The sequence below is a fragment of the Nicotiana tomentosiformis genome, chromosome 9, assembly GCF_000390325.3.
Source record: "Nicotiana tomentosiformis chromosome 9, ASM39032v3, whole genome shotgun sequence".
In the NCBI taxonomy this organism is placed as follows: Eukaryota; Viridiplantae; Streptophyta; class Magnoliopsida; order Solanales; family Solanaceae; genus Nicotiana; species Nicotiana tomentosiformis.
The window spans coordinates 72,595,323-72,608,580 of NC_090820.1; the positions used below are offsets into that span (position 1 = coordinate 72,595,323).

At 37.2% G+C, this 13,258-nt stretch overlaps 1 protein-coding gene across 1 annotated transcript; it reads left to right on the forward strand.

The window, feature by feature from the left end:
* The first annotated feature begins 9,151 nt into the window (after window positions 1-9,151).
* On the forward strand, window positions 9,152-10,999 carry LOC104105518 (transcription factor MYB78-like). Its single transcript, XM_009613845.4, has 3 exons — window positions 9,152-9,511; window positions 9,918-10,047; window positions 10,126-10,999. The coding sequence occupies exons 1-3, from the start codon at window positions 9,319-9,321 to the stop codon at window positions 10,688-10,690; spliced, it is 888 nt and encodes a 295-aa protein (XP_009612140.1). The 5' UTR covers window positions 9,152-9,318; the 3' UTR covers window positions 10,691-10,999.
* The last annotated feature ends 2,259 nt before the right edge of the window (window positions 11,000-13,258 follow it).

Sequence of the window (13,258 nt, forward strand, 5' to 3'; positions counted from 1 at the left end):
AAGGCTTTAAAAGATTGATTACCAAATGCTCATAAAGCCCAACACATTCCTTATTTTCTATTGCCATGCTCTTTTCCTTCAAAATGTTTCATCGTCTTTAGTTTTCAAATGCACATGAATATGAAGTTATGGCCTTCCAATGATATAAACCGTCACTATGATTTTCAATGACTCAATGCATATGTTATAAAATGAAAGAAAGCATTTGATATGTGGCCATTGTGGCAAGAATGAAGATTACCATGTATGACCAAGAGTACCAATAAAATAAAAGATTTTATGAAAGTCTATGAGACGAATATATTTTCTTTTATATAAAAATATTTGTGGAAGTATCGTTAGATCACCGAGGAAGGGTGGGCTATAAAGGCCTGAGTCAGAAACTACATGTACCGGTGTCGGAGATGGTTGGGGGACAAATTCCCTTTGCACTATAATGAGATTATTCCCCTTAATTGGGATAAACTAATTGCTAGCAAAGACCATGTCTATCCACACGGTATTACGGTGAGATGGCCTGGTCGATCGGGTCGAGATCGAACGCCATGCTATGCACATAGTGGTTTCACGGTACCACGCCAACCCACACACATTGGGTGAGACGACCTAGCTGATTAGGCCAAGATCGGACTCCATGCCACGTGCATGGTGACGACCCAAACCGATGGGCCGTGTTGAGTGCCCGAGTTCTACCTATCGAACACCCCTAAGAATTCGTCTAAGATATAAACATATAATAAGTGTAGGTCATGCATAACGTCTGAAAATAAACTACTGATTCATATGAATAACATACATGGGGTAAAATGCCCAAAGACATATCCATATTTATATATATATATATATATATATATATATATATGGAATACGGTAGGGCGAGCCGACAAGGCCACATACTATCGAACTATACATGACTATCTACAGACCTCTAACAGAGTGTACAACTATATAAAGGATGGGACTGGGCCCCATCATACATATATGTATACAAAATTATCGTACCAAAATCCAATAGCAACTACGAATCAAATGGAGCACACCAACTCTCGCTGAGCAGGGATCCGAAGATGGGGGGACCGTCAGCCTGTCTACCTGTACCTGCGAGTATAAAACACAGGACCCCAGGCAATAGGGGCGTCAGTATGAATAATGTTAGTATGTAAGGCGTAAAAATTAATATATAACAAACATGAAAGAAACATGGAGTAAAGGACTCAACCTGTAAGTCTGAATAGCTCTGTGAATCATGAAACATTAATAATGTCATACATATACGTATAAATGTCATATCATGTATATGTATATGTGTACATAACATCATTAAGCCTCTGAGGGCATCCCATCATATCATCTCAGCCTCTGTGGGCGAAGTCATAAACGTATACCAGTTGATCAGGTGGTGGTGCGTATATAATGCCATAACCTTTCCCCATACCCCATATACATATACTATACACGTATATAATGCCATCATGTCATGGGTCAATATACATGTATAAATGGATGCAATGCATAATGAAGTAAGTCAATAAGATCTCTCGAAATGTCATGAGACTCATGAACAGATGATATGATATTAGGACATATCGGAAATCCAGAACCTAGGCAGCCCTAGTATTTCTAAGAATAGAATCATTTATGAGAGTTGTGTGCTTACTCATTCCGTTGTATTATATGGATCATACCAAAAGGAAAGAAGAGATAGACTTAACATACCCCAGGTCGTCAATACAACTCAACAACAAGCTTATGATAACTAGCGCGCCAACCCTATAACAAAGAAATACATGTACGACTTAGATGGTGCTAGTATATTACGTATCTCAAATGATAACTCGATTCTAAAATAAAACGGGCAGCATTTCCCCTGATTTTACTGCTCCCTCAAGCCTACTATAGGCGAGATACAAACACAATAGAATCAGCAACTCAAAACCAACCTAATTTCAATTCGAAACCTTCAATACAACAAAACCCCCAAATATACCATAACACAGCCAATCAACAAGTTATCAATTAGCCTGAAACTGCAACGACGAGCGATCAACCTACTACCCTACAACATGTGGCATTTCTACAAACCCTTTTTATCCTTCCAAACTCCATAAATCAGCAGCACAATAGGCCAACACGAGTGGACTACAAAATAGTCCACTGAAAGTGGAAAACAATCAAACTCACGGCTTCCGATCACCGTCCCGTGAGTTCTAATTAGTAGGAAACCAATTTATCAACCTTACTTGATATTTAAACACTTAAATACAGAAATTATACATTTCTTAACTATGAATTACCTTACAAAACTCGAAGTACAAAGAAAAAAGGGAGGCGGTATAATGATACTTACGTCGTAGAGATCGTTATGATGTTATCGCTTCTCGATTTTGTACGCGGGATGTTAGTATTCTTTGAAACCCAGTTAGATAGCTCAAGGATAGGTTTTATGGTGTTCTCTGGCCGTGTTCTATGTAAAAATGAAGAGAGAGACGAGTTAAGACCTATATATCAACTTCTGAAAAGTCATAGAGGTGCTAGCTTGGCACCCTCGCATTGGCTCATCTTCCGACGCTTATATCGTTTTATCCGGATGTCGTATGAATGAATGGTTATGTGAATTGGAAAATACATTCCAAGACCTCCAATTTTTTATATAATATGTCCTAAAAAGACCTCATATAGCACACGAAATGTATTTCTCAAAACGCTCTGTTACAAGGCAAATCCTTAGTCGGTTTTTTCGCAACTTAAATCCAATTTTTTCCAAACTTTATATTTAATATCCAAACATCATATTTAGTCATATTATGACTTTAAACCAATTTAAATCATGATTAACAAGTCTCATATTCATTATATGTTACCTTGGGACGCACATGGTGTAACAATCTTCCCTCTTAGAAACATTCGTCCTCGAATGTTAAACTCCTAGAGATTTATAGAAATTTTGGTAGAGTCTCCACTGTAATGGTACAACTACCAACCTGTCATACATAAAACCCAACAATACAAATCCACACAGGGCCACAATCATCAATAACACCAATGGCCTCACACGACCAATGATAATAACTAGCATAAGAATCAAGTACCATATACGTACCTAAGGCTGTGATGTCTCAGTCTGATCCTCCTTCGGAAGAAGAAACAAGTGAGGATAGCTAGACTTCATGTATTCTTCATCATCCCAAGTCATCTCCTCCATATTATTTTTCCTCTAAAGTACTTTAATCGAAGATACGTCTTTAGTTCTCAATCTCCGAACCTGTCTATCTAGTATAGTAATGGGACCTTCCTCATATGATAGTTGCTATGTGACCTAAACATCGTTAATTGGAATGACTCTAGAAGGATCTCCGATACACTTATGGAGCATAGACACATGAAAGACTGGATGTACTAACTCCAAGTTGGAAGGCAAGTCTAACTCGTATGCTATCTGGCCTACTCTACGTATGATCTTATAAGGTCCAATGTACCGAGGGCTAAGCTTTCCTTTCTTACCGATTCTCATAATGCCTTTCATCGGTGATACCTTTAGGAATACCCAGTCATCTACCTGAAACTCCAAGTCTCGTCGTCGATTATCTGTATAGGACTTCTGATAACTCTGAGCTGCTAATAGAGTTTCCCTTATAAGCTTAATCTTCTCAACTGCCTGTTGTACCAACTCTGGTCCTACTAACTTAGTTTCCCCAACCTCGAACCATCCGTTGTATAGAGCCATCTGAATGCTGGAATGATAGTTATTATTATATGCAAACTCAATAAGTGGAATATGATCATCCCAGCTACCCATGAAGTCTATCACACATGCCCATAGCATATACTCTAGTGTCTGAATAGTACGCCCAGCCTAACCATCTGTCTAGAGATGAAATGTTATACTAAGACTTACTTGAGTCCCCAATCCTTTTTGGAACGACCTCCAGAAATTAGTTGTAAACTGAGCACCTCTATCTGAGATAATAGATATAGGGACACCATGAAGTCGTATTATCTCCTTAATGTAAAGCCTTGCATATTCTTCTACTGAATACGCAGTGCTGACAGGCATAAAATGGGCTTATTTTGTAATTCTATCAACAATAACCCATATAGAATCAAACTTACACTGGGTACGAGGTAAGCCCATGATGAAATCCATATTGCTCACATATTCCATTTTGTAATTCTATCAACAATAACCCATATAGAATCTTCCTAATTTTGGTTCAACTTGTTGTATTTCTAAAATAGAATGAAGTTGCTAAGAAATCCAGATCATTTTAGAGTTTGAGAAGCTCAATTGAGGTATGTTGTCTAAACTCCCTTCTTCTTAGAATCGAATCCCAAGGTGTTCATGTAATTGGAGTAAGTCCTTGATCATTATAGAACTGGCTATTCTTAATGTGTTTGTGTTGAAGGATGTATGTTCAATATTCATTCTAAATGCTTCATCATGTCATCTCGACATTTGAGGATGTGTTCAAAATGTGGAATATGTGTTAGAAATGTTAAGACTTCATGTCAAGATCGAAATAAAGGTTGTTACACCAAATTGTATGAAAAGCCTCTATGTGCCTAAGATTCCCAAATTGCTCATATGTGAATTTAATGTCTTGAATGGGAAGCCTTATTATTGTTGATAATCATAATGATATTTGAATGTGGAAAAGGGGATTGGAACAATGAAATACGGCCAAGTGCCAAGAATGACTTTGTAATCGTGATCACTAGTGCCAATGAATCGAAAGTATATGAAAGAAGTGTGATGTGAGATGATTAATTGAAAAAGGTAATGTCTCGGGTGAGATGACCTATCCGATCGGGACGTGATCGAATGCCATGCCGCATACATGGTGGTAACTGTGTTGGAAATTATAAACTGAAAAAGGTAATATCTCGGGTGAGACGGCCTAGCCGATCGGGCCGTGATCGAACGCCATGCCTCACACATGGTGGTAACTGTGCTTGAGATTATAATGAAATCATGGTTATGGTTGATGTCTCAAATGAGATGACCTAGCCGATTGGGTCGAGATCGGACTCCGTGTAAGAATACAGAGGTATTGTGAATTGTGGAATATCGGCACTAAAGATCACCCAACCTAATAACATGGAAATTGACTTGAAAACTTATGTGATCCCTAACTTGATGTTTTAATGTTATTTGAAGCTCGTATTGAATCCTTGACTGTTTTCCTTGTATTATTATTCATTCAATTGAGATGGTGTTTAGCTATACATACTAGTGCTATTCGACGGTACTAACGTCCCTTTTACCGGAGGCGCTGGATCATTAAATGGATACACGTGTTTACATAGCAGGCAATGTTGATCAGCATTAGTGGCACATCTTCTTCCCAGCAGACTTGGTGAGTCCCACTTTATCCCGGGGTCACGTATTGTACTTTTGATCATATTATTATCACGTCGCAAGGTATAGCCGGGGCCTTGTCGTCGGTACTATCATAGACTCTTTTGTATCTTTTAGAGGCTTCGTAGACACTATGTGGGTTGTATATGTGTGTTGGGAATGTTAAACAAGTTATGTTGTGTTTGATCACTTGTTCCACTCAGACTATAAGAATATTTGTATTTTGAGACTTAAAAGAGAAATAGCTAATGAAATGACTTAGTAATGTATATATGTATGTACTTTCTACTGCCTAACTAATGAGAGAATGCCTTCTCTGGATCATAGGTCATTCGGGTAGATAGTGTCTAGCGAGCTTGCTCGATAGCGTCCACTCGGTTGAGCGTCGGTCGCGCTCCCCAAGGTTGGGGCGTGACAGAGTGCCCGAGTTCTACCTATTTGAACACCCTTAAGCATTCGTCTAAGATATACATATGAAATAAGTGTAGGTCATGCATTACGTCTGGAAATAAATTACTGATTCATATGAACAACATACATGGGAAAACATGCCCAAAATACATGTATACATATTTATATATATATATGGAATACGTTAGGGCGAGCCAACAAGGCCACATACTATCCAACTATATGTGACTGTCTACAGACCTCTAACAGAGTGTACAACTGTATAAAGGATGGGACTGGGCCCCGTCATACCCATACGTATACAAAAGTATCATACCAAAACTCAATAGCAGCTTCGGATCAAATGGAGAAAACCAACTCTCACTGAGCAGGGATCCTAAGATGAGGGGCCGTCAGCCTATCTACCTGTACCTGCGGGCATGAAACGCAGGCCCACAAGAAATAGGGGCGTCAGTACGAATAATGTTAGTATGTAAGGCATAAAAAATAATATATAACAGACATGAAAGAAACATGGAGTAAACGACTCAACCTGTAAGTTTGAATAGCTCTGTGAATCATGAAACATTTATAATGTCATGCATATGCGTATAAATGTCATATCATATATATGTATATGCGTACATAACATCATCAACCTTCTGAGGGCATCCCATCATATAATCTCAGCCTCTGTGGGCGAAGTCATAAACGTGTACGAGCTGATCAGGTGGTGGTGCGTATATAACACCATAACATTTCCCCATACCCTATATACATATACTATACGCGTATATAACGCCATCTGGTCATGGATCAATATACATGTATAAATAGATGCAATACATAATGAAGTAAGTCAATGAGATCTCTCGGAATGTCATGAGACCCATGAACAGACGATATGATAGTAGGACATATGGGGAATCCAGAACCTAGGCAACCCTAGTACTTCTAAGAATAGAATCATTTATGAAAGTTGTGTGCTTACTCGTTTCATTGTATTATATCGATCATGCCAAAAGAAAAGAAGGGATAGCCTTAACATACCTCAGGTCGTCAATGCAACTCAATAACAAGCTTATGATAACTAGCGCGCCAACCCTATAACAAAGAAATACATGTACGACTTAGATTGTGCTAGTATATTACGTATCTCAAACGATAACTCGATTCTAAAATAAAACGGGCAGCATTTTCCCTGATTTTACTACTTCCTCAAGCCTACTATAGGCGAAATACAAACAAAATATAATCAGCAACTCAAAACCAACTTAATTATAATTCGAAACCTTTAATACAAAAAAAACACCAAATATACCATAACACACCCAATCAACAAGTTATCAATTAGCCTGAAACTGCAACGATGAGCGACCAACCTACTACCCTACCACATGTGGCATTTCTACACGCCCTTTTTATACTTCCAAACTCCATAAATTGGCAGCACAATAGGCCAACACGAGGGTACTACAAAACAATCCACTAAAAGTGGAAAAAAATCGAACTCACGGCTTTAGATCACCGTCCCGTGAGTTCTAACTATTAGGAAACCAATTTATCAACCTTCCTTGATATTTAAACACTTAAATACAGAAATTAGATATTTCTTAACTATGAAGTACCTTACAAAACTTGAACTACAAGGAAAAAAGAGAGGCGGTATAATGATACTTACATCGTAGGGATCGTTCTGATGTTATCGCTTCTCGATTTTGTACCCGGGATGTTAGTATTCTTTGGAACCCTATTAGAGATCTCACTGATATGTTTTATGGTGTTCTCTGGTTGGGTTCTATGTAAAAATGAAAAGAGAGACGAGTTAAGACCTATATATCAACTTTTGAAAAGTCAAAGAAGTGCTAGCTTGGCACCCTCGCATTGGCCCATCTTCCGACGCTTATATCTTTTTATCCGAATGTCGTATGAACGAATGGTTAACTACGCTAGAAACTACATTCCAAGACCTTCAACTTGAAATATGTCCCAAAAGATCTCATATAGAACACAAAATTTATTTCTCAAAAAGCTCCATTAAAAGCCAAATCCTTAGTGAGTGTTTCGGCAACTTAAATCCGATTTTTCCAAAACTGTATATTGTTTATCCAAACATCATATATAGTCATATTATGACTTTAAAATCATTTAAATCATGATTAACAAGTCTCGTATTCATTATACGTCACCTTGGGACGCACATGGTGTAACAACTAACAAGTCCCAATATCTTACCCAAACCTATCCAAAAGCTCAAAAAATCGCAATTAACATCAAAATCAGGAATTGACAATCAAGATCAGTCTCTTCAGTTGCAAACCTTCTAACGTCCACAACATGTTTGAACCATGCCTAAACATTTCAGATTCAAACCAAACTTCGCACACAAGCTTGAAATCACAAAATGAACCTATTCCATATCCTGAAACAACAATCCGAGTTCAACTTCATCAAAGTCAACTCCCGGTCAAACTTATGAACTCTCCAAACCTTCAAATTTTTAATTTTTGGCAAGAAGTGCCAAAACATCATAGGAACCTTCAAATCCAAATCCGAACATACGCCTAAGTCTAAAATCACTATACGAACAGATGTGGGACCATCAAATCACCAATCCCAGACTATCTATTCAAAAGTCAAACCTTGGTAAACTCTTAACAACTTAAACTTCAAAAATGAGACTAAATGCCTCCAATCACTCTCAAACCTTCACGAAAAATAACAAACACACATACATAAAGCATCAAATCGGGGAATGAGGCTCTAATACACAAAATGACCTGCCAGGTTGTTACAGTTTATTTCTTTTGAAATTTTTATTTAGTGAGTGTATTAAGTTAAACATTTTAAGAGAAAGGGAGATAATATGGACTGAAAGTAGTATCAAAATTTTATCTGCACTTGTAAAAAAAATAAAAATAAAAATGGCTCCGCATCATTATTTATTAAGATCATATAATAATATCACCTAGGTTCAATTTTCTAATTTAACAAGGAAATTAGTTAAGAAAATGAATGGTGAAGTTAGAAAGTCAAACATTCCATGACAACTTGCTTGGAGGGGCAAAAAAAAAATTGAAGAAAAAAAGAGTAGAATATGGGAACACAATATACATATTGTTTTCTGGGAACTAATAGAATACAATATGTAACTGGGGAGAAGGTACAGGCAAAGTCAAAAGTGTCAAACGAGTTAAACATTAATTAGTTACTTCTCCAGCATTGAGAAAAACTATAGAGCTTAATTGCATATTGCGGCTTTGTGGGAGAGTAGGACGAGTTCAAATTCTTCAATTCTTCAATCCTTCACTCACATGCCATCTTTTTCTTTAATTGTCACAAATTTTCTCCAAACTTTCTCTTTCTATATATCTATATAAAGTCCCCCACCACCTTCTCTCATGTAGTAATCCAAACATACATCTTTCTTCTCACCTCATCTTATATTTCTCTCTCTCTAAAGCCCTTTTTCTCTCCATCTCTTTAATTTGATCAAAAACTGATTCATCTATCAACACCTTTTTTCCATCTATCAATCAGTTTCTCCGTTTAGAGTAAAATCATTTGTCGTGATGGATCATCACCATATTAAAGTCGGTTTGAGCCGTGGAGGTAATTACAATAAAAATAACAACCATCAACAACAGCATGAAGAAGACATGGACCTCCGACAAGGTCCATGGACCGTCGAAGAAGACTTCACCCTCATCAACTACATAGCTCACCATGGTGAAGGTCGCTGGAATTTTCTCGCCCGCTCTGCTGGTATATTTTTATGTGTTTTGTTTCACCTATTCTTTTTATATTTAACCATCGACGACGTTGATTTAATTGATGAGACGTACGTTTATCGTGCTTGTTAGATCTTTTGTTCTCAAAATATGGGTTTTCTGGTCTCTAACCAATGGGTATATATGTTGGACAGTTCGTGCTAGATAAGGATTTAAGTGGGCGTGGTTTGTAATTTCTTTCCGTACTAGGTAATCGTTTAAAAGCAGAAAACTCATCCAATAAACAAATAAAGGTAAAGGAAAGGAGATATAATTGGCAAGATTTATTATTAAAAACAAAAGAGAAGAAAAAAAGTGTAATTGCTACCTGTATGAACTTTACCAATAATTGAGCTCAGAAATGAGAAATGTAATACTTGAATGGCATGGAACTGTAATAGGTTTAAAGCGAACTGGGAAAAGTTGCAGATTGAGATGGCTAAATTATCTCCGCCCGGATGTTCGACGTGGAAACATCACTCTTGAAGAACAACTTGTGATTCTTGAGCTGCATTCTCGTTGGGGCAATCGGTATGTTAAACATTAGTGAGTGTAGTTTCAGGCTTGTTTGGGTACTCAATTCTGATCAATTATGTTATATAAGTGTAGGTGGTCAAAAATTGCTCAGCATTTGCCAGGAAGAACTGACAACGAGATCAAGAATTACTGGAGAACCCGAGTGCAAAAGCATGCCAAACAACTGAAATGCGACATGAACAGCAAGCAATTTAAGGATACCATGCGTTATCTATGGATGCCAAGACTAGTTGAGAGAATTCAAGCAGCTGCCACCACAAACTCCAATCAAGTGACAATTAATCCAAATATGGGTATATCTGAAGTTGTGCCTATTCACAACAATAACAACGCTATTAATAAGCCAAGAATGAGTGAGAATTCAATTAGCACGGCAGCTTCATCAGAAAACTCATTTGGGACGCCTGTTTCTGACATCACTGATTGTTGCTACAACTATCCCCCAGTTATAAGTAACAATCAGCAAGATTATTTTCATCAAAGTACTCAACTCGGAGAATCTTTAACCATCCCCACGGGTCTAGAATTCCATGCTGCAATGGATCAGCAAAACATGAGTCAATGGATGGACAATGTGTGGAACACTGAGGACATGTGGTTCATACAGCAGCAACTGAACGACAACAATGTCGTCTGAGGATTAACCAAACTGCTTAAATACAATAAGAGCAAACATCATCACATCACGTGGAGAAAAAACAAGTAAAGAAAATTTGTGGATTTATCAAAAATTCATCCTTCTGTAGGACACACACATGTAGCTTCTTGGGAGAGAGACTTGCAGGACTAATTAGGATTTTCATGTTTAGTATCTTAGAACTACTTTTCTTCTCTATTTTAGTTTTTCTTGTCTTTTCTTTCTTTTTCCATGGAGGGGGTTGGGTTAAAAGGATTCATGATTTGTAACTTCTTTTGATATTATTTAAAACATCTCTAGTTCTTTGAACTATTTTCTTTTCTTTAACAATTTTGTATGTTCTTTCGATTTTATTCTTCTTTCTAGAGCGGGCGATAGAAATCGATATAAGATTTAAGAAACTAACAAGAAAATTCCACACTCGGATTGTACTAGATAGACATGATTCCTTTTCTTTTCTTGTATCTTGCTTATGTAATCTATTCATTGGCTAACTAAAGTAGACTTAAGGTTGCATTATAGAAGGGGAAATAGGTTATTATAAGTATAAAGACGATATTAAAATGTGGGAGGAGTGTTCATAATTGGTGGCACTATCTTTACTAGTGAAAATGTCATTGTTACTTGTTATTCTAGTGTTAGCCACAAGTCGTGGAATTCCCGAAACATAGGCTATGGGGCCTGAACCAGATAAAAAGATCCTTGTCCTTGCTCTAGATTAAGGAAAAAAAGTACAGAAGCAATGAATTAAGGACGTGGCATATTCTCAGTTGTATATTTATTAATTAGTTAAATCCATATTGCTGGAATTCCATTCCCTTATTAGTGTAAAGTCTCCCATTACTGTGATCTTATCATCATATTGTGTGAATGTTACCTGAGTGGCTTCCAATGTCACTAGAGACTAATTGCTACTGATTATAACTTAACATTATATAAACTTCTCAATTATCTCTTAAGAGACATCTCATTATTAATCTTTGTTCTGTTTTGGCACTTTGTTTGCCATCTTACGAACAATGGTTCACTGAGCCCATAAAACTCGACAACGTTCCCATCTTTATATTCTTCTTTCAATGTCTGCGAATCATCTCTCCCTACCACATCCCTAGAAGCTGCGGTTAAAATACTGATTATTAGGTTTTCGCATTTATTTTTTACAGTAAAATAATCTTGAATGCACAAGATACATGCATTTTCCCCTAAACCTTTATGTAGTTTTTAAAGGTCAAGCAGAGAAAAAAAAATCCTTTATCCTTCCTACTAATCAGTGAAAAAGAACAACATCGACGAACCTCGAATTTCCCTTAATTTTTTAGCGAATCTCTTCTATACAGATTAACCTATAATTAATATTTATTTAAATTCTAGTGTTTTTATTTCTTTTTCTTGAAGATACGCATTAAAGAGACGTGCCAATTGGAATTCTTTTATCGGATGTTCCCAGCGACAAGGCCCGATGGTAGTTGAATGAGTTCGGTTTTAATTGCGGTGTGAATGTGATGTTTACCCGTAAAACAGTATAGCTGAATTTATAGCGTACTTTATAGACAAGCGGATCGATTTGAACCAAAAGTAATAAATAAATGAGAACAAAAGTAAAATTGTCAAATTAAAGGAGATAACAAACCTAACTAAGAACTTAGCCTTTCCGATGACATGAGTGAATGCAATGTTCGATGATTAGAATTGAGAGTAATATGAAAATAGATTATAGTTTTTTGTGTGTGGAGTATTTCGTGTCAACATGGATGTCAATCTTTCTATATATAGCCCTATTTAGGGAGACAAGATCATCAAATCAAGCTCCTCTTGAATGAGAATAAAATCGTCATTGATGGGTGCATAACAGTTGCCCGTTGAATGTTATCCGATGACAAAGCTTTGAATCTTTGTTACCGGCTGCTCTGTCTTCGGGATTCGTTCAACACTGATTGCATGCTTGCATCCAGTGTCAGTTGTCTGCTGACTCACATTCACTCCATCATTCGCCCAGTTGTCATTAACCAATTTTTAGCCCATACAGACAGTCCCCTACTTTCAAGTGACGCAACTTAGTGTTACCGGGAAGTAGATAAGAGTTGTTTTTTTTGGGTGAAAAAGTCCCTGAATAGACTCTGACACTTGAAAGGACGCACATCTTCTCGCATTAATAACCCGAACATGTGTTACTCCGTGGTTCAGCAAATATTTCCGAAATATTTCCGCATGTTTTCGAGGTAATCAGGACAACCATTTTGCCTCTATAACTTCTCCACTACTCCTTATTCTAACTCTTTACTCTTACAACTTCCTCTTCTTCTCTAACTTTTCTTAGATTACTGCTTCAGAACTTCAGCTTTATCAATAAAAATTTTCTTCACAGATTTCTCATCATCATGTCTTCTTACACTGCTATCTCCGAAAACTCTGACCTTCTTTACAGTGGGGGCCCAAAGAAAAACAAAACCAATGAGGTTGACGTCTAGTCTGAACCTCCAACCGTAAATACCATCATACCACTTCACCTTAGCACGGCATCTGATTTTCAAGAGCATAAACCACCTCTAAATGCCTGTTCGTAGATAC